General features: G+C 43.5%; 1 protein-coding gene across 1 annotated transcript in view; it reads right to left on the bottom strand.

Moving 5' to 3' along the window:
• Nucleotides 1–19,670, bottom strand: part of LOC121285069 (desmin-like) — a 150,888-nt gene extending 131,218 nt beyond the window's left edge. The window contains exon 1 of the mRNA XM_041201193.1: nucleotides 19,342–19,670. Coding sequence (XP_041057127.1) covers nucleotides 19,342–19,670 — 329 coding nt within the window. The remainder of the gene's footprint in view (nucleotides 1–19,341) is intronic.
• Between the last annotated feature and the right edge of the window lie 585 nt (nucleotides 19,671–20,255).

The raw sequence follows: 20,255 nt of genomic DNA, 5'->3' as shown, positions 1-20,255 counted from the left end.
GTAATGTTAAAAAGACAAGCCTTAAGGCTTTGTGCCTTAACAAGAGGAGCATTCGCAATAAAGTGGACGAATTAACCACCCAAATAGATGTAAACAGGTATGATATAGTCAGGATTATGAAGACATGGCTGCAGGGTGACCAGGGATGGGAACTGAACATCCAGGAGTATTCAGTATTTAGGAAGGACAGACAAAAAGGAAAAGGTGGTGGAGTTGCATTGCTGGTTAAAGAGGAAATTAACGTTATAGTGAGGAAAGATATTAGCTCCGACGATGTAGAATCTGTATGCAAAAACAGAATTACCTGGAAAAACTCAGCAGGTCTGGCAGCATCGGCGGAGAAGAGTTGACGTTTCGAGTCCTCATGACCCTTCGACAGAACTTGAGTTCGAGTCCAAGAAAGAGTTGAAATATAAGCTGGTTTAAGGTGTGTGTGTGGGGGGCGGAGAGAGAGAGAGAGAGAGAGAAGTGGAGGGGGGGGTGTGGTTGTAGGGACAAACAAGCAGTGATAGAAGCAGATCATCAAAAGATGTCAGCAACAATAGAACAAAAGAACACATAGGTGTTGAAGTTGGTGATATTATAGAATCTGTATGGGTAGTTAGTAGGGGTTATATATAGACTCCCAAACTGTAGTGGTGTTGTTGGTAATGGCATTAAACAGGAAATTAGAGACGCATGTAATAAAGGAACATCTGTAATTATGGGTGACTTTAATATGCATATAGATTGGGTAAATCAAATTAGTAACATTACCGTAGAGGAGGAATTCTTGGAGTGTATACAGGATGTTTTACTGGACCAATACATTGAGGAACCAACAAAAGAACAGGCCATCCTCGACTGGGTATTGTGTAATGAGAAAGGAATAATTGCAATCTAGTTGTGCAAGGCCCCTTGGGGATGAGCGACCATAATATGATAGAATTCTTTATCAAGATGGAGAGTGATGTAGTTGATTCTGAGACTTGGGTCCTGAATCTTAATCAAGGAAACTACGATGGTGTGAGGTGCGAGTTGGCTATGATGGACTGAGAAACATTACTTAAAGGGAAGATGGTGGATAGGCAATGGCAAACATTCAAAAAGCACATGGGTGAACTGCAACAATTGTTTATTCCTGTCTGGCGCAAAAGTTAAACAGGAAAGGTGGCCAAACCATGGCTTACAAGGGAAATTAGAGATAATATTAGATGCAAGGAAGAGGTATACAAATTGGCCAGATAAAACAACAGACCTGAGGATTGGGAGCAATTTAGAATTCAGCAAAGGAGGACCATGGGATTAAGGGGAAAATAGAGTACGAGAGTAAGCTTGCAGGGAACATAAAAACTGACTGTAAAGGTTTCTATAGGTATGTGAAGAGAAAAAGATTGGTGAAGACAAATGTAGGTCCCTTACAGTCAGAAACAGGGGAATTTATAATGGGGAACAAAGAAATGGCTGACCAACTAAATACATACTTTGGTTCTGTCTTCACAAAGGAGAACACTAATATCATACCAGGAATGTTGGGGAACACAGGGTTTAGTGAGAGGGAGGAACTGAAAGAAATCAGTATTAGTAGGGAATTGGTGATGGGGAAATTGATGGGATTGAAGGCTGTTAAGTCCCCAGGGCCTGCTAATCTACATCCCAGAGTACTTAAGGAAGTGGCCTAGAAATAGTGGATGCATTGGGGGTCATCTTCCAAGATTCTGCAGACTCTGGAACATTTCCTACAGATTGGAGGGTAGCTAATGTAACCCCACCATTTAAAAAGGGAGGCAGAGAGAAAACAGGGAATTATAAACCAGTCAGCCTAACGTCAGTAGTGGGGAAAATTCTAGAGTCCATTATAAGACCATAATAAGATGTAGGAGCAGAAGTAGGCCATTCAGCCCATTGAGTCTGTTCTGCTATTCATTGAGATCATGGCAGATCTGCTAATCCTCAACTCCACTTCCCTGCCTTTTCCCCATAACCCTTGATTCCCTTAGTGATTAAAAATCTGTCTGTCTCAGCCTTGAATATACTTAACAACCCAGCCTCTACAGCCCGCTGCAGTAAAGAATTCCACAGATTCACTACCCTATGAGAGAAGAAATTCCTCAACATCTGTTTTAAATGGGCAACCCCTTACTCTAAGATTATGCCCTCTGGTCCTAGACTTTTCCACAAGGGCTGCTCCTAGACTCTTCCACAAGGGGAAACAACCTCTCAGTATCTACCCTGTCAAGCACCCTAAGGATCTTATATGTTTCAATAAGGTTGCCTCTCATTCTTCTAAACTCCAATGAGTAAAGGCCCAACCTGCTCAACCTCTCCTCCTAAGAAAATCCCTCCATACCCTCGATCAACCTAATGAACATTCTCTGGACTGCCTACAATGCCAGTACTTCTTTCCTTAGATAAGGGGACCAAAATTGCAGTATTCTAGATGTGGTCTAACTAGTGCCTTGTATAGTTTTAGCAATACTTCCCTATTTTTATACTCCCTTCCCTTTGAAATAAAGGCCAACATTCCATTTGCCTTTTCTATTACCTGCTGAAATTATATGCTAGCTTTTTGGGATTCATGCATAAGAACCCCCAAATCCCTCCATGCTGCAGCTTTCTGCAGTCTTTCTCCATTAAAATAATATTCAGCTCCTCTATTCTTCCTGCCAAAGTGCATAACCTCACATTTTCACACATTATATTCCATCTACCAAGTTTTTGCCCACTCACTTAATTATAAAAGATTTAATAGCTGAGCACATGAAAAACAGTGGCAGAATCAGACAGAGTCAGCATGGATTTATGAAAGGGAAATCATGCTTGACAAATCTACTGGAATTTTTCGAGGATGTAACTAGTAGAGTTGATGAGGGGGAGCCAGCAGATGTAGTTTATTTGGACGTTCAGATGGCTTTCGACAAAGTCCCACATAAGAGATTGGCATGTAAAATTAAAGCGCATGGGATTGGGGATAGTGTATTGAGATGGATAGAAAACTAGTTGGTAGACAAGAAACAAAGCGTAGGAATAAATGGGTCTTTTTCCAAATGGCAGGCAGTGACTAGTTGGGTACCACAGGGATCGGTGCTGGGACCCCAGTTATTCACAATACATATTGAGTTAGATGAGGGAATTAAATATATCTCCAAATTTGCAGATGACACAAAGCTGGGTGGGAGGGTGAGCTGAGGAGGATGCAGAGGTGCTTCAGTGTGATTTGGACAAGCTGAGTGAGTGGGCAAGTGCATGGCAGATGCAGGATAATGTGGATAGATGTGAGGTTATCCATTTTGGTACACAGGAAGGCAGATTATTATCTGAATGGCTATAAATCAAGAGAGGGGAATGTGCAATGAGACCTGGGTGTCCTTGTACACCAGTCGCTGAAGGTAAGCATGCAGGTGCAGCAGGCGGTAAAGAAGGCAAATGGTATGTTGGCCTTCATAGCCAGAGAGCTTGAGTACAGGAACAGGGATGTCTTGCTGTAATTGTACAGGGCCTTGGTGAGACTATGCCTGGAATATTGTGTGCAGTTTTGGTCTCCTTATCTGAGGAAAGATGTACTTGCTATAGAGGGCGTGCAGTGAAGGTTTACCCGACTGATTCCTGGGATGGCGGGACTGACATATGAGGAGAGATTGAGTCAATTAGGATTATATTCGCTGCAGTTGAGAAGAATGAGGGTGGGGGGGGATCTCATAGAAACCTATAAAATTCTAACAGGATCAGACAGGGTAGATGCAGGGTGTTCCCGATGGTGGGGGAGTCCAGAACCAGGGGTCACAGTCTGAGGATATGGGGTAGACCATTTAGGACTGAGATTTCTTCACCCAGAGAGTGGTGAGCCTATGGAATTCGTTACCAGAGAAAGTAGTTGAGACCAAAACATTGTATGTTTTCAAGAAGGAGTTAGATATAGCTCTTAGGGCGAAAGGGATCAAAGGGTGGGGAGAAATCGGGAGCAGGCTATTGAGTTGGATGATCAGCCATGATCATAATGAATGGCGGAGCAAGCTCGAAGGGCCGAATGGCCTACTCCTAGTTTCTATGTAAAAGGACATAGGTTGGTGGAATGGATGAACAAGTGGCAGATGAAACTGAACGTAGTGCAATGTGAAATTATTCATTTCAGTAGGAAGAATAAAAAATAAAGGGTACAATTCCAAAGGCAGTGTGGGATCAAAGGGATCTAGGGTTATTTGTGCATAAATCAATGAAGGTGGCATGAAAGATTGAGAAAATGGTTAATAAAGCAATGGTAGCCCGGGCTATGTCAATAGGGGCATAACATACAAAAGCAAGGAAGTTATGTTAAACCACAAAATAATGGTTTGGCCTCAACTGAAGTATTGCACTAGTTCTTGGCGCCACACTTTAGGAAGAAAATGTAGGCATTAGAGAAATTGCAGAAGGGCTTCACAAGAATAGTTCCAGGAGTGAGAAACTTCAGTTAAGTAGACAGACTGGAGAAATTGGGATTGTTTTCCTTGGAGAAGGTTGGAAGAAGATTTGATAGAAGTATTCAAAATCATGAGTGATCTGTGTTGTAATGAAGTATTCATAGTCTTCTATATGTTAAGAGCAAGTCTTTATTAACTACTTGTAACTATATACAAATATACAGTAAAGGGTACAGGCATGGAGCCATCTCCATCTCTAGTTCTTAACACATCTCTGGCCAACACCATATTGACCCGAGGTCTGGGTCATGTGCCTTCTTAAGGTCCCACATTAATCCTGTATACTTATAATATAGTCTGGACAGAGTAGATATGGAGAAACTGTTCCCATTGGTGGAAGGATTGAGAATGGGAGGACACAGATTAAAGGTAATTGACAAATTAAGCAATGGCAACACAGCAAGCGGTTAGGATCTGGAAAGCACTGCTCGAGTGTGTGGTGGAAGCAGGATCACTTGAAGCTTTCAAAATGGAATTGGTTCATTATCTGAAAAGGAAAAATTTGCAGGGCTACGGGGAAAAGACCAGGGGAGTGGCAATAGGTGAATTATTCCTTCTGAGGGCCAACAGAGAAACAACTGGCCAAATGGCCTCTTTCTGTGCTGTAACTATTCTATGATAATGACAGCAACAACAAAAAGAGTGCACCAAAGAGTGTCACTACCAGAACAAAACCCTGTTTGACCCCACTGCGGATCTCAAAATATTGCCCCATCATAGCTGACCATGTTATCTTGGAAAAAGAAGCTCACATTGGGCAGCTTCAGGAGGCTGCCCATTTTCTCCTCCACTTCACTACACTGCTCACATCGTCGAATGCCTTGGTGGAATCGAAGACGGCAATATATAGTGGTCTCCTTTGTTCACATTTCTCTTGCAGCTGACGGACTGAGATCATCATTCAATTGTAGATCTCTTAGTTCTGAAACCATACTGGAAATTGATGTAGATGCGTTCAATCAGGATCTGCAGTCTGCCAAAGGCAACATGAGAAAATACTTTACCCACAATGTTCAGCAGGGAGATGCCTCAATAGTTGTTGCAATCACTGGAGTTGCCCTTGTTCTTGTACAGGGTCACAAACTTCGGATTAGGCCTATCCCGGATACTGTCCCCTCCCTCCAGCAGAGCCAGAGAAATTAATACAGATGCTGCAGGACTGCTGGTTTCCCATGATGAGTTCAGGCAGTATAGGATCAGCTCCTGGAGCTTTGCTCTTGGCGAGCAACTCAATAGCTTTGCTAATCTCCTCACTGAGAGTTCAATATCCAGCTCTGCCATGGCAGGCAGGCTTTCTATGGTGTCTAGAGCTTCCTCAGTAAGTGTTCTCCCTGGAGTACAACTCAAGACAGCATTCCACCCATTTCTCCAACTGTTAATTGGGTAATTTTCTCCCAGCCTTTGTTTTCAATTGAGCTGTTTTCTTTCCTGATGGACTTGTTACCTTTTGGATGCCTTCATTCATGCTCCTAACATTCCCTGTATTGAAGGGCATCTGGATATTCTGGCAAAGTTGTAACCAGCAGTCACTGGCGCACCACTTAGCAATCTGTTAGACTTTATGTCACGTGGCTCTTAGTGCATTTAGAGTCTTCTCACTTGGACTCTGAAGAGCCATTCGGACTCAAAACGTTAACGCTGTTTCTCTCTCCACAGACGCTGATGGACCTGCTGAGTTTTTCCAGCATTTTCTGTTTTTATTTCGGATTTCCAGCATCCACAGTATTTTGCTTTTATTTTCTCACTTGGATCTCTCTTCTAATTAACGAGAGTGGACTGCTTGGCTTTAGTGACAGGTTCCATCATAGTAATGTTAGCCTTGAACCAGGCAGCATTTTTTCACTCTTGTTTCCTATATGATGACAAAGCAGTATTGCAGACAGTGTCTCGAAGTACATTACACTTTGCTTCTGTACTCTGTGAGAATCTGGAGAGCACCTGTTCAATTGAGTCGAGGAACTATTGGTTTTTATCTGGGTAGGCAATATCGTTGACATTGATACGAGGATGGCATTTCTGCTTTGAATGGAGACACTACACGGGTTGCAACCTAACCCTGGTGCACACCAAAGAATGATTGGTATCACAGTCAGCACTATGGTAGCTGTGTGTTGAGAATACTGTTTAGTCACATCAGGTGATAATCAGGTTCAGCTGGTGCCAAAGCCCCAATCTTGGATGTCTCCAGGACACCTTGTGACATTGTCTGTTCTGAAAGGTGTTAGTTAAACAAAGCACATGATAGAAGCAAAGATCAAGTAGTCTCTGCCTGTTCTCATTTATCTTTCCCAGGCCATGATGTCCAAGGCAGGAGGGCCATGCCTCATGGTTTGTGCCTACACTTGCATTGAAATCCCCCAGCAGGTAAAGATATTCTGACTTAGGGATTCTGCTGATAGCAATGTCAAGCTCCTCAAAGCTAGTCTTTTGCCTCTGTAGTGGAGCACAGCATCGGAGCATAGACACTCTTGAGGTCATAAGGTTAACTGATCCTGTTTGAGTTGAAAGGTGGGTGGAGAGAACACGTCCTGAGCCATTTGTGAAGGTTTCTATCATTGAGAGTAGCGAAGTCCTTGCAGCAAAGCCTACACCTTGCCCATGCATTTCCTCTGAACTCTTCCACTGCCAGATGAATGTGTAATGATTTTCCAGTGGTTTTTCTAACTACTGGTAAGGAATATTTTGTTCATATAAGACTTCATGGGTTGAAATCAGTCTTTAGTTGTGAAATGATGAGTAAATCAGGACTGCACTTCATCTGACTGAATTGAACAGAAAAGAAAATTGTACGCATTGTAAAGTGAGCTGCTGATTCACAATTTCCTGCTTTATGCTACCGCTCAAGAATGATTTCAACTTCCAGTAGTTTTAATTAGCATTAGCCCTTTCCTTTCCAAATATTCAATCTAACTAACTCCAACTGGAGGACAAATTTAGGGTGAAACTCCATTTTGAGGACATACTGAAGACAACTGATATGGCATTTCTACTACAGGACGCAGAACTTCAAAAGCTTAACATTTTAAGTAATGCAATCCAAACAAAGAAGTCCAGAAATTAACCAGTAGCCTGAAATGATGTGCACCGAAGCAACTAACCTTAAGTACTGCATCATCATCTTAAGTAGTGCTGATGACTGTTAGCACCATGAATTGTTGGGGGAGTTTAGCACACGACAGGTCAGGCAAACCAAAATCAAGGAAAGGAATCTCCAACAAGTTGAGGACCTTTATTTACATGTTATTGCTTTACATAATTCTAGCATGTGCACTCAAAACCTATGGAGAAAATGGATTCGATGGGGTACATTTCAGTCTCGTAATAACCACATGCTTCCTACCATTTCATTGTTTTATCCACCTGTTTAGCTACTGAATTTCCAGGCTACTAACTCTAAGTTTAATCTCGAAGGCTTAATGACACTCACTGTGTTAATGTATAGATGTTCTAACGGATTGAAAGTGATTGCGGGGCTGTTCTCAGAAAAGGAGGAGAAATTTGACATATTTTCTTCAAAAGAAGTTCTTAAAGATACATTTATCTAGCTCCCTGTTAAAGGAAGTGATGCTGGTTCAATTCCAACTGCTATATATATATATAAAATACTCTACAAAAAAAAAACTACTATTCTGAAAAGTACAACATTAATTCATTTTGAGCAGCATTTTGCCCATTATAAATAATTACGTTGGTTAATCAATGACCATTGCCTTCCACCTCGGTGATTGCAGAACCCATCTTTAGATTGGTCTAAAAGACTGGAAGAGAGTCAAAGGCAGCATAATACAGTGCCAGCTTGTAATCTGATCCGTACTGTTTAAGAAAAATTGTAAAGAAAATAACCAAACATCCTGTTATACTTTCCTCACATTCTCCAATACTGCACATCCTCTTTTTGCTTACAATGCCCATGGCAGCTTCCTCCATTGGATTGAGGGTTCTCGTCCCCTTTAGTTCCGATTCTCCTGTTGTTGCTTACCATATTGCCCTGCAAGAAGGGTGGGAATGAGCTGGTATATGACACTTGAAAGGAAGTGAAGATATCTGAGGTGGCTTCTGGTAGTACGAATGATCAAAGAGAAGCAGTAGAGCAGAAAATGGTGCTGTGTTCAAGAAAGTACCACAAAATGAAAGCAGTTAGCTGAATAATGAAATGCATTCCAATTGTAATCACGTAAAAGTAGACTGTTGTTCATGCCAGTCAGTGCAGGTGTTGTAAGCAGAGAAAGGTGTGGTGCAATGTTGTGATTATTGGGTGGAATTCTATAGTTGCTTCCTCCATTCAATGTTCACAGAGAATAAAAATTCACCCCAATTTGTAGAGCAATGATGTGCAGAATGCAGCATACTAAGATGTCACCATGGTTAGATTTTTAAAAATTCGTGCATGGGATGTAGGCATCTCTGACGAAACCAGCATTTATTGACCATCCCTAATTGCCCTTGATAAGCTGGTCATAAAGAGCCTACTTCAATTGCTGCAGTCTGTACAGTGTAGGTATACCCAAAGTGCTGTCAGGGAGAGAACTCTAGGTCTTCGATCCAACAACAATGAAGGAACAGTGGTATATTTCCAAAGCAGAATGGTGTGTGATTTTGAGGAGAACTTACATGTGGCGAGGTTCCCATGTACCTTCTTTCCTTGTTCTTCTCAGCAGTAGAGGTTGAATTTGGAAAGGGCTGTCAAAGGAGTCTTGTAGATGGATCACACTGCAGTCGTGGTGTTCTGGCAGTGGAAGGAGTGAATGTTAAAGGGCTGCCAGTCAAGCAGGCTGATTGTCCTGGATGGTGACAAGCCTCTTGAGTGTTTTTGGAGCCACACTCATCCAAGCAAGTGGACTGACTTGTGCCTTGCAGATGGTAGACAGGGTTTGGAGGGTCATGGGGGCTATTTGCAGCACAATACCCAGCCTCAGACTCACTCTTGTAGTCACAGTATTTATGTGGTTGGTCCAGTTAGGTTCTAGTCAATGGTGATCTCCAGGATGTTGATGGTAGAGGATTCAGTCATGGTAATGTCACTGAATGTCAAGGGGAGGTGATTAGACCCTCTCTTAACGGAGGTGGTTATTACCTTGCACATGTATGGCATGAATATTACTTGCCTCTCATCGGGCCAAATGTTATCCTGCTGCATATAGCCATGGTGGGCTTCATCATTCATTCTGACCCTATGATGGAAGGAAAATCCTTGTTGAAACAGCGGAGGACGGTTGGGCCTAGGACACCACTCTGAGGAACTCCTGCTGTGATGTCCTCGGGCAGAGATGAGTGGCCTCCAACAACCACAAGCATCATCCTTTGTGCTGGGTATGATTCCAGCCAGAAGAGGTTTCCCCTTGCTTCCTATTTTACCAGGGTTCCTTGATGTCACTCAGTCAAATGTTGCTTTGATGTCAAGGGGATTCACTCTCACCTCATCTCTGAAATACAGCTCGTTTGGTCATGCTTGAACCAAGACTGTAATGAGGTCTAGAACTGAACTGACCTGTCAGATCCCAAAATGAGCATTGGTGAGCAGAGCATTGGTAAGTGCGACTTGATTGGCTTGATTTAATTTGCTCTGCTTTTACTGGACAGGACATACTTGGGCAATTTTCCACTTTGCTGGGAAGATGTGCGTGTGGCAGCTGTTGCGGACAGCTTGGTTAAAGGAGGAGCTAGTTCTGGAACACATGCCTTCAGCACTATAACCAGGATGTTGTTGAGAAGGTCAAGCTGGTTATTCCCTTGTGTTGGTTCCCTCACCACCTGCTTTAGACCCAGTTTGGCAGCTACGTCCTTTAAGGACTCAGGTCAGTAATGGTACTACCGAGCCACTCTTGGTGATGGACATTGAAATTGCCCCAGAGTACATTCTGTGCTCTTGCTACGCTCAGTGCTTCTCCCAAATGTGTTCAACATGGAAGAATAGTCAGTTGGGGGGGGGGGCAGTAGATGGTAATCAACAGCCCATGTTTGGCCTGATGCCCTGAGACTTCACATGACTTCCATAAGAGTTAATGTTGAGAATTCCCAGGACCACACCCTCCCGACTCTATACCCAACCTGATGGATCTATCCCACCTGTGGGACAGGACATACTAGGGATGGTATCGGAGGAGTCTGGGATATTTTCTGATGGGTATAAACCTGTAATTATGACTCCATCTGTGGAACAGCTCACTCAATTTTGGCACAAGGTACCAAGTGTTATTGAGGAGGATTTTGCACAAGTCAGTTGGACTGTGTGTGACTTTGTCGTTTCCAATGCCAAGTTCAAAGCCAGATGTTCAGTAAGGCTTTATTCTTATTCAACTTTTACTTAACAGTTTGAAACAACTGAGCAGCTGGCTAGGCCATTACAGAGGGCAGTCATGTCAACTGCATTGCTGTGGGACTGGAGGCATACATATTTCCTTGCCTGAAGTTCCTAAAGGGCATTTGTGAACCAGATGGCTTTTTATGATAACTCAGTGGTTCCATGGTGACCATTAATAATTTAAATTAACTGAATTTAAATTCCCCATCTCCCGTAGTGGGATTTGAATTCCGGACGATTACTCCTCCAGTAACATAATCATTATGCCACCCTTCCAGTTGTACTATTAACTATCTTCAATCTGTTCAGGCACCAGAATTTTTGCTTCAACATCCCAATTGTATTTTCAACGATGTTCTTGGTGGAAGCTTTGGCCTTTATAACTATGATTAGTTTTTGTATGGATGCTACAGAGATGACATGAACCTAGGTAACTAGGGATCAATCTTGTACTACCTGATGATTTTCAAAAGAATGGGTGAAGAAAATTGGTGGAATTTGGGACTCATGCATGGTGTGATACAGATCTTCACTCACAGGGGATGCACTGATAAAACAGATACCCTTATAGTCACATAATGTGCACTTCCTTTACCTGGAATACAAAGGGTAACTTGCAAGCTAACCATAAGCCCCTGCACATTGAGAAATCCCATCATTTGGAAGCAATCCAGTGCTTTAGCCACAGAAAAACAATATCATGATCCTCAAGGCCCTCTGGCTCTCTGACCTGACGCAATTGTTAGTTCCTCAAAATAAGTTACCTGCTTTATGCAGCAATAAATAGCAGAGTGGCAGATGAGATTTATGTCCCAAGCAAATAAATTAAGGTATTGGTGACCTTTGCTGCTAATTGTATTACTATCTTTACCTTGGACTAAGGCTGCAGATCATAGTGTTCATGTACTATGGGGAACGGGCAGGGAAGTGAGTTGAAGTCCAAGATCAGCCATGGTTGTATTGAATGATAGAGCAGGCTCGAAGGGCCATATGATCTATAGCTTCTATTTCTTGTGTTCTTGTATGCATCAGCTCCTGAGAGAAATGAATCCTTTAATGGTATTAGTCCTCCATGAGGTTGATTAAGAGCTGCAGGCTTGATATAAAAGCATAAAAACTGGCAAGTGCTTTTCTGTGGTGATGAAGACTGACCTCTTTAGCAGTCAGAATTGCACCCTGCTAGTCCTCTCCACCTCCAAACAAGTAAGTAACAACAGTATCCCAAAAGCGACCACCATTTTGTAGGGTCAATTTTCTTGGTAAGCTTTTCTTTAGCTGCCCCCTAAAAAATAGGCAGGTTAGCACTAGCTCTGGCAGTTCCTTCACTAGTTGTTGCACAGAAAGATCCCAAAATTGATTTTTTTAAACTGTGTCTAGACCTTTAAGCTTGACCACCACAGAAAAACAATATCATGATCCTCAAGGCCCTCTTTTCCTGAGGGCAGCTGGTATCTAGCCTGCAGGTAGCAGGAGTGAAGGCAAAGCAACTGCAGGTCTTTACAATGTCATTATTCACTTATTTGCATGCAGTTTAAATACGTGTACTTTTTCAGTCACTTAGCAAAGCACCACAGGTGCAGCACACCAGTCTACATGTTCAGATGGAAACCAAATAGAACAGTTCGCTATCCAACTAATGCACAAATATTTTGACTGTTATGCTAAAATAAAAAAAATATCTTTAGGACTACCTGTTTAGAAGATAAGCTCAGTCTCACATTGTGCAACGTACTTTCACACGGCTACATTATGCATAACAATAAAATGCAGAAGCACTAGAGCAGTGACTGGTCTCTCGCTTAAATATTTTTCTTTTTTTGTTGTGCTTTTCTTTAACAAATGGTACAATATTTACTTTTAAGTATGGAATATCTTTGAATTGGAACACAGAAGGGAGACATTTGGCCCATATATCCTGTGCTGAATAATTTTGAACACTTGTATTAAATCTTCCCTTAACCTTACCTTAAGAACAATCTCTAGCTTCTCCACATAACCAAAATTTATCATCCAACATTAAAGGGATCCAAAATGCGTTAAATAAAAATCTAGGATACATAAATAATTGAATAATCATTAGGAGTAGAGGGATACTAAGCTAACTATGTATACGAATGTAAGTATGTAAGACTTTTAAGCAAGTTGATGGCATGAGAAACAATTGCTTGCAATTTCTATGCCATGTGATAACTCCAAGACACTTCATATGTCCTCAATAACCACTTGTTTCAGTTGTTTTAACCCAAGCTCAGGACATCTGATGTTGAGGAGCAGCTAGAATCACATTGGGTACGGGAGCCTGAGAATTTCTTGGAATGCATGTTCCAGGAGCCGTTCACCCCAAAGGCAGAGAGTTCAGAAGGATAGTAAGTAGATGGCCAACAGACAGTGTAGGAACTGGCAGGCCATGGAGGAATTCTCTGGGAGTGTCTCAGTACTGAATACCAGTGAGGGTGACAACACCCAATTCTTCCATCCCTGATAGCACTCTAATTAACCTCCTCTGCGCCTTGATATTTTTCCTAAACTACGGTGCTCAGAATTGAACTCAATACTCCAGCATTTGGGCATAACCAATATTTTGTAAAGGCTTAGCATAACTTCCTTGCTTATATACTCTGGGTCTTTATTAGAAATAACAAGCCTTATTTTTCTGTTTTAGTTTAATCTGTATATCTTTAGTCACTCAGGGAGCTCTAGCTTTGGATGTCCTTGTTCCCTCCTTGTAGGAATTTGTCTAGTTTGTACCCAAACTATCTTCTTTTTGAAACCTCTCATTGCTCATTTACTGTTTTACCTGCCAATCTTGATTCCAATACTCTTTTCAACACAATAAAATTAACCCTCCTCCAGTTGTGTTGTTATATTTGATTTTCCTTTGATCTTTTCCATAACTACTTGAAATCTAATGATATTGCGATCATTATTTCCCAAATGCTCCCACAGAAACACTTGCCCATTCATTATTCCCCATGTCCTGTCCAGGAGACAGGAAGAAATATATATGCGTATATAAATCTACGTCAGCCTGACTATACAGTTATTGTGTGTTTTTCAAAATGGACAATTGCTGGATTGATAAAATGGCTGCAGCTGATCACATGCTGGTTTCTGGAAGTTTCTGAGCAGTTTGAAAATGAACAAAGGATAACACATCAAACCCGCTGGACTGTAAATAAAAGCAAAATACTGTGGATGCTGGAAATCCCCTAGAATGTAACTTGCCTGGCATCATATAAACATTCCAGCCAAGCCAACACAAAGGATAATAGATGATAAGTCTGCACCAGCCTCCTAATCTCCAGTGTTGTGCTAATGGTCCCACTGTTACCTGTTCCAAAACACAATGGGTTTCAACCAGGGGCCTCGATAGCTGAATAGCTCAACCCAAAACCACCTTGTCACATGACCGAGAATTGAGCTGTCTGAATTCCTTTAATTACACAGCTTTTGAATTTTATCTTTAATTGCCATTCAACCTCTGAGGAGAACAGGATTCTAGGCTAGCAGCCTGCCTTTCACCTCCATCTCTTTCCAAGACTGATTTCCAGATATTATGACACAACTGATGATAAAGGCGGAGTTGTTCAAAACCCAGAGGGAAACTTGAAACAACTGTCATAATCCATTTTTGCAATTTGTATGTTTCGAGATGTAGGCTTTGAATTCAGTAGTAATAAGACCATCGAGTCTCAAGAGGTTTTTTTTTACATAAAACTAAATTAAGCATTTATTAATTTAACAACAAATTAAACACATACACATGGCTACAAATTTCTACTACAATAACTTTTAAACAAATCCCCAAATTAACCACTTCCGGTTAAATCTCCACCATGGCAACAATAACCCATATATTTTAAAAGACCCCAGGCAAAGCACATTTGACTGTACAAATTCAAAATGAGGTTCCTTGCAAGCACAGTTGGAGGTGTACAGGCTGGTTAGATCTTAAATGACTCTGCCTTACACACACAAAAACTCCTTTCTGTTTATACCAAGCTTTTCCTTTGAATGTAAATTTTCCATTGTATCACTAGGCTTTAAACGTTACATCTTCTAACAATAATATCCTTTAATTCCACTAATTTCATTAGTAAGCTCAAAATAAACTACATTGCTTGGTGTTTTCTAGTTAGGTGAAAGATTTCACGCATTCTTTTGAATGGCTTATTCAACAAATGTACACTTTACCTTTTAACTTCCTTATTGTTTTCCCAAATAACATCTCAAAACTACTATACATCAAAGCACCCAGACTAGCTGGCTTTAATCCAATTAAGACACATATGCCACTAAGCTCTATTTTAAAAAATAATTTCCATTAACATTATAGGCATTAATCTCTTCATGACACAGAAAGAACCCCGTATTTCACCTACAGAGTGAACTAATATCCAGGATTCAAGAATATTTTGCTGCATCTTCAACAGACTCAACCTGCAGCCAAGATCCTAGGACCAAGACCAGCAATTCTGCCACACAAACCCCCAGAAGAACCTTCCTTAGACATTAACTCTGGACTCATGTAAAACCATAATTCTTATTTTTAATCATGGTCTTTGCCCTGAACCCCTTTCTTTCCCTTATCCCTCTTTTATTGTATGAATGCAAAAGGGGCGGACATTGAAAAACCCCTTCCCACATTTTGTGTGCGTGTGTAAAATAAACTACCTCTGTTATTTTACATTATCTCCAGTTTGCTGTGGGGTTATTAATAGAGGATTAAATGACTCCAAAACTGAAGGGTTGGGGAAAATACATCATCACTTATAAAGGGGGAAATCAAAAATATCTTTTTGTTTATTTTATTGTTCTCACTGGAGATTGAGGGGTGACTTGATAGAAGTTTACAAAATTATGAGTGGCATGGACAGACTAGATCGTCAAAAGCTTTTCCCCAGGTGGAAGAGTCAATTACATAGATTTAAAGTGAGAGGAGAAAACTATAGAGGAGATGTGCGGGGCAAGTTTTTTACACAGAGGGTAGTGAGTGTCTGGAATTTGCTGCCAGAGGAGGTGTTGGAAGCAGGTACGTTTAAGAGGCAGCTTGACAAGTACATGAATAGGATGGAAATAGAGGGATACAGACCCTGGAAGTGCAAAATGTTTTAGTTGATGGGCAATATGATCGGCGCAGGTTTGGCGGGCTGAAGGGCCTGTTCCTGTGCTGTACTTTTCTCTGTTCTTTACAGACGGGTTGAGAGTGGGGAAATCAGGGCTGTTTAAATTAATTCACCTCCTGCCCATAACACCCTGAATTAGATCCAACATTGCTTCCTTCCTTGTTAGGCTAGAAATACACTGATCAAGTAAGCTCTTTTGTCAAGGCAAAGTTTTTTTGTAGTTGTTTCAGGAATCCCTCCTTCTCTTTGCCTCCCACTTGGTTATTTTTCCAGTCTGCATTAGGGTAATTGAAGTCCCTAACGTAAAGTTCTTGCAATTATTGGCAATTTGTCTGAAAAAGTGCGCCTCCATCTCCTTCCCACTATTTGATGGCATATAGTATATGCCCAACAGTGTGTTTTATTGTTCCTTATCCTAATCAAAGATTCTATCTTTGGAACATCAACAATATTACTCCTTTCGAGTGCTGTAACACTGCCAGCTCCCTCATCCCACCGCTGCTGTTTTCTTCCCTGTCTTTCATGAATACATTGTAGTCAGGAATAGAAAGTGCATTTATGCACATACACTCCAAACCTATCTTAGTCTATCTTACATTCCCCTCATCTGATCCCTTCTATTTCTAAACCACTTTATTCTAACACTGTTTGTTGTTCCCAGTCCTTTGTGCACCTTATATTTCTCCTCTCTAATGCTTCATCCTCCCCTTTTATTGTTGATTCTATTAGGGGGTTAAGTTGATGCTGAATTTGTTTCACCTTGAGGATTTAGAATTATCCTGCCCCTCCCCTAAAGTATGTAGATCCACTGATTTCTAAGTAACCAACAATCACCATGCTGATTGCACAATATATAAATTAGAAAATATTTTCAATCCGAAGACCGGGCTGGATGCTGTCTTATTCATATCTTTGCGTGTCATGTTCCACAAGCAAAAAATCTTGGGATTCAATTATATTTTAATAAACTTTGTTTAAATAATCAGCTGTCCAAGCTGCTACTTCAGAGCTTTGCTAATCATTCGAATCCTTAAGTGTCATCGGTTAGACTGGATAGTCTTGTATTTCACTAAGCTCCCAGAAGGCCTGTAGACCTCAAACAATTTGCACTGCTAACGATTTGAGGGTTAAAATTAAATTGAGCTGAAGGATGAGGAAATATAATCCAACTCACGCCGTTCACCGCAAGTGCCCGGCGCCACCTACACTTTTTATTATAGTGACTATGATAACTTGCATCACCCTTCATGTCACAATCATGATTGACATACACCCAGTTCTGTGTCCACTACTAACACTGCGTGACTGAGGGTTTATCATGGGGTTTTAGATGTTAAATTGGTATCTTAGGGTTACAGGGTCAATGGTTAGGAAAGTTTTCAGGCTGTAGCGGTTGGAGTGGTTAGGTGTTACAGGTCAATTTTTAGATGTTAAGGTTGGGAGTTGTGGTTAGTTATGTAGTTAAGGCTAGGACAGTGATTAGGAGTTTTGGTCAGTGGTTCAGGTTAAAAGTTGGGATTAGGGTTCAGTGGTAAAGAGCTGGAGTCAATGGTTTGGGATGAGTGTAAGGGTTTGAAGGTAACAAACACTCATGACCAGCACATGTCTCAATGCACTTCACAGCCAATGATATACTTTTTGAACTGTTGTCACTGTTCTAATGTATGAAACATGGCAGCCAATTTTCACACATTAAGGTCCCACGAACAGCAATGTGATAACGACCAGATAATATGTGCATGTGATTCTGATGGCTGGATAAGTATTGGCCAGGGCACGTGATAACTCTTCTTCTAAACAGTGCCATGGGATCTTTTACACACATCTGAGCTGGCAGCCGGGGACTCAGTTTAATGCTTCATCCAATAGTCGCTCAACACCGTACTGGATGTGTCAGCCAGGGTTAGGGGCCAGTGGTTAGGATTTGGGGGTAGGTGGTTAGGGTCAAGTTGGGGGTGAGTGGAATAGGTGATTAGGGTCAAGTTGGGGTGAGGGGCATAGATGGTTAGGGTCAAGTTGGGGGTGAGGGGGATAGGTGGTTAAGGTCAAATTGGGGGTGAGGGGGATAGGTGATTAGGGTCAAGTTGGGGGTGAGGGGGATAGGTGGTTAGGGTCAAGTTGGGGGTGAGGGGGATAGGTGGTTAGGGTCAAGTTGGGGATGAGGGGGATAGGTGATTAAGGTCAAATTGGGGGTGAGGGGGATAGGTGGTAAGGGTCAAATTGAGGATAAGGGGGATAGGTGGTTAGGGTCAAGTTGGGGGTGAGGGGGATAGGTGGTTAGGGTCAAGTTGAGGGAGAGGGGGATAGGTGATTAGGGTCACATTGGGGGTGAGGGGGATAGGTGGTTAAGGTCAAATTGGGGATGAGGGGGATAGGTGGTTAGGGTCAAGTTGGGGATGAGGGGGACAGGTGGTTAGGGTCAAGTTGGGGGTGAGGAGAATAGGTGGTTAGGGTTAAGTTGGGGATGAGCGGGATAGGCGGTTAGGGTCAAGTTGGGGATGAGGGAGATAGGGTCAAGTTGGGGGTGAGGGGGATAGGTGGTTAGGGGCAAGTTGGGGGTGAGGGCTTTAGGGTCAAGTTGGGGGTGAGGGGGTTAGGTGGATAGGGTCAAGTTGGGGGTGAGGGGGATAGGTGGTTAGGGTCAAGATGGGGGTGAGGGGTATACGTGGTTAGGGTCAAGTTGGGGATGAGGGGGATAGGTGATTAAGGTCAAATTGGGGGTGAGGGGGATAGGTGGTTAGGGTCAAGTTGGGGATAAGGGGGATAGGTGGTCAGGGTCAAGTTGGGGGTGAGGGGGATAGGTGGTTAGGGTCAAGTTGAGGGAGAGGGGGATAGGTAATTAGGGTCACGTTGGGGGTGAGGGGGATAGGTGGTTAAGGGCAAATTGGGGGAGAGGGGGATAGGTGGTTAGGGTCAAGTTGGGGATGAGGGGGATAGGTGGTTAGGGTCAAGTTGGGGGTGAGGACAATAGATGGTTAGGGTCAAGTTGGGGATGAGGGGGATAGGTGGTTAGGGTCAAGTTGGGGGTGAGGGGGTTAGGATCAAGTTGGGGATGAGGGGGATAGGTGGTTAGGGTCAAGTTGGGGGTGAGGAGAATAGATGGTTAGGGTCAAGTTGGGGATGAGCGGGATAGGTGGTTAGGGTCAAGTTGGGGATGAGGGGGATAGGATCAAGTTGGGGGTGAGGGGGCTAGGTGGTTAGGGTCAAGTTGGGGGTGAGGGGGTTAGGGTCAAGTTGGGGGTGAGGGGGTTAGGGTCAAGTTGGGGGTGAGGGGGTTAGGGTCAAGTTGGGGGTGAGGGGGTTAGGGTCAAGTTGGGGGTGAGGGGGAGAGGGGGTTAGGGTCAAGTTGGGGGTGAGGGGGAGAGGTGGTTAGGGTTTAGTTAGACACCATTCTTGCCATCAGGTCGTCAATGTGAGTAACACTTCCCCAATCTCCAGTGCCTTGTCCCCGCCCCCGCGGTCAGGGCTCACCGACCTCTTCTTGTATTTCTCCTTGTCCGCCTTGAGGCAGTTGAGCTCCTTCTGCTGCTCCTCCAGCCGGAGCTTCAGGTCGCACCTGGCCTTCTGGAAGATGGCCTCGACACGGCCGTTCTCCTCCTTCTCGGCCAGCTTGAGCTCGGCCAGCAGGTCCTTGTTCTTGCGCAGCAGGTTGAGGATGGTGTTGTTGATGTACTTGGCGAAGCGGTCGTTGAGGTCCTTGAAGCGCTCCTTGCCCTCCTCCAGGCCATCGTGCAGCTCCTTCTCCACCTGCTCGCCCGTTTTGTCGGGGTAGGTGGCCACGGGCCTGTGGCAGCTCGGGTGCATGTCTCCGCGGTCCGAGAGGCGGCGGCGGCGGCGGCGACGACGACCGTCCTCCGCTCTCTCCCACCCCCCCCCCCACCCCCCGCGTAAATCCGCTTTATATCTTGTTTAAAATATAAGTTATGACCGATGAGAACGAAATGGAAATTCAAGATCTCGCCAGTTTGTTTGGTGGTGAGAAAGGGGCGGGTGGGGGGTGTGTGTGTTGGGGGGCGGGGGGGGGGGGTGGAGAAGGAAGGGGTGAGGTAAATTTGAAGCCTCACACGCGCGGCCACCTCAGCCTCCGGCCAACCGCCTCGACGTCGCCCGTTTACTGTCGTCCGCCTGGCAGCCGTTAAAAGCCCGGCTTCGCGCCTGCGCTCTCGCTCGCTCGCTCCCTCCCCCCTTCCACCCCACGCACACCCCAACACGCGCGATTCAACTCAAAACAAACCGCGTCCAACCGACACTCCGGGCCCCGCCTTCTGTCCCCGGCCCGGGCGCCTGCGCACTGCGCCTGGCCGGTTGTTCACGCGCCTGCTCCTCCCTCGCACCCGTGCGCGCCACACGCCAAGCGCTTGAATGTCGTTCACGTCCCCTGCTTCTCGC

Source organism: Carcharodon carcharias, chromosome 12 (genome assembly GCF_017639515.1).
Source record: "Carcharodon carcharias isolate sCarCar2 chromosome 12, sCarCar2.pri, whole genome shotgun sequence".
Taxonomy (NCBI): Eukaryota; Metazoa; Chordata; class Chondrichthyes; order Lamniformes; family Lamnidae; genus Carcharodon; species Carcharodon carcharias.
Note: the sequence above shows the minus strand (reverse complement) of the source record. Positions and strands in the feature narration are given on the sequence as shown.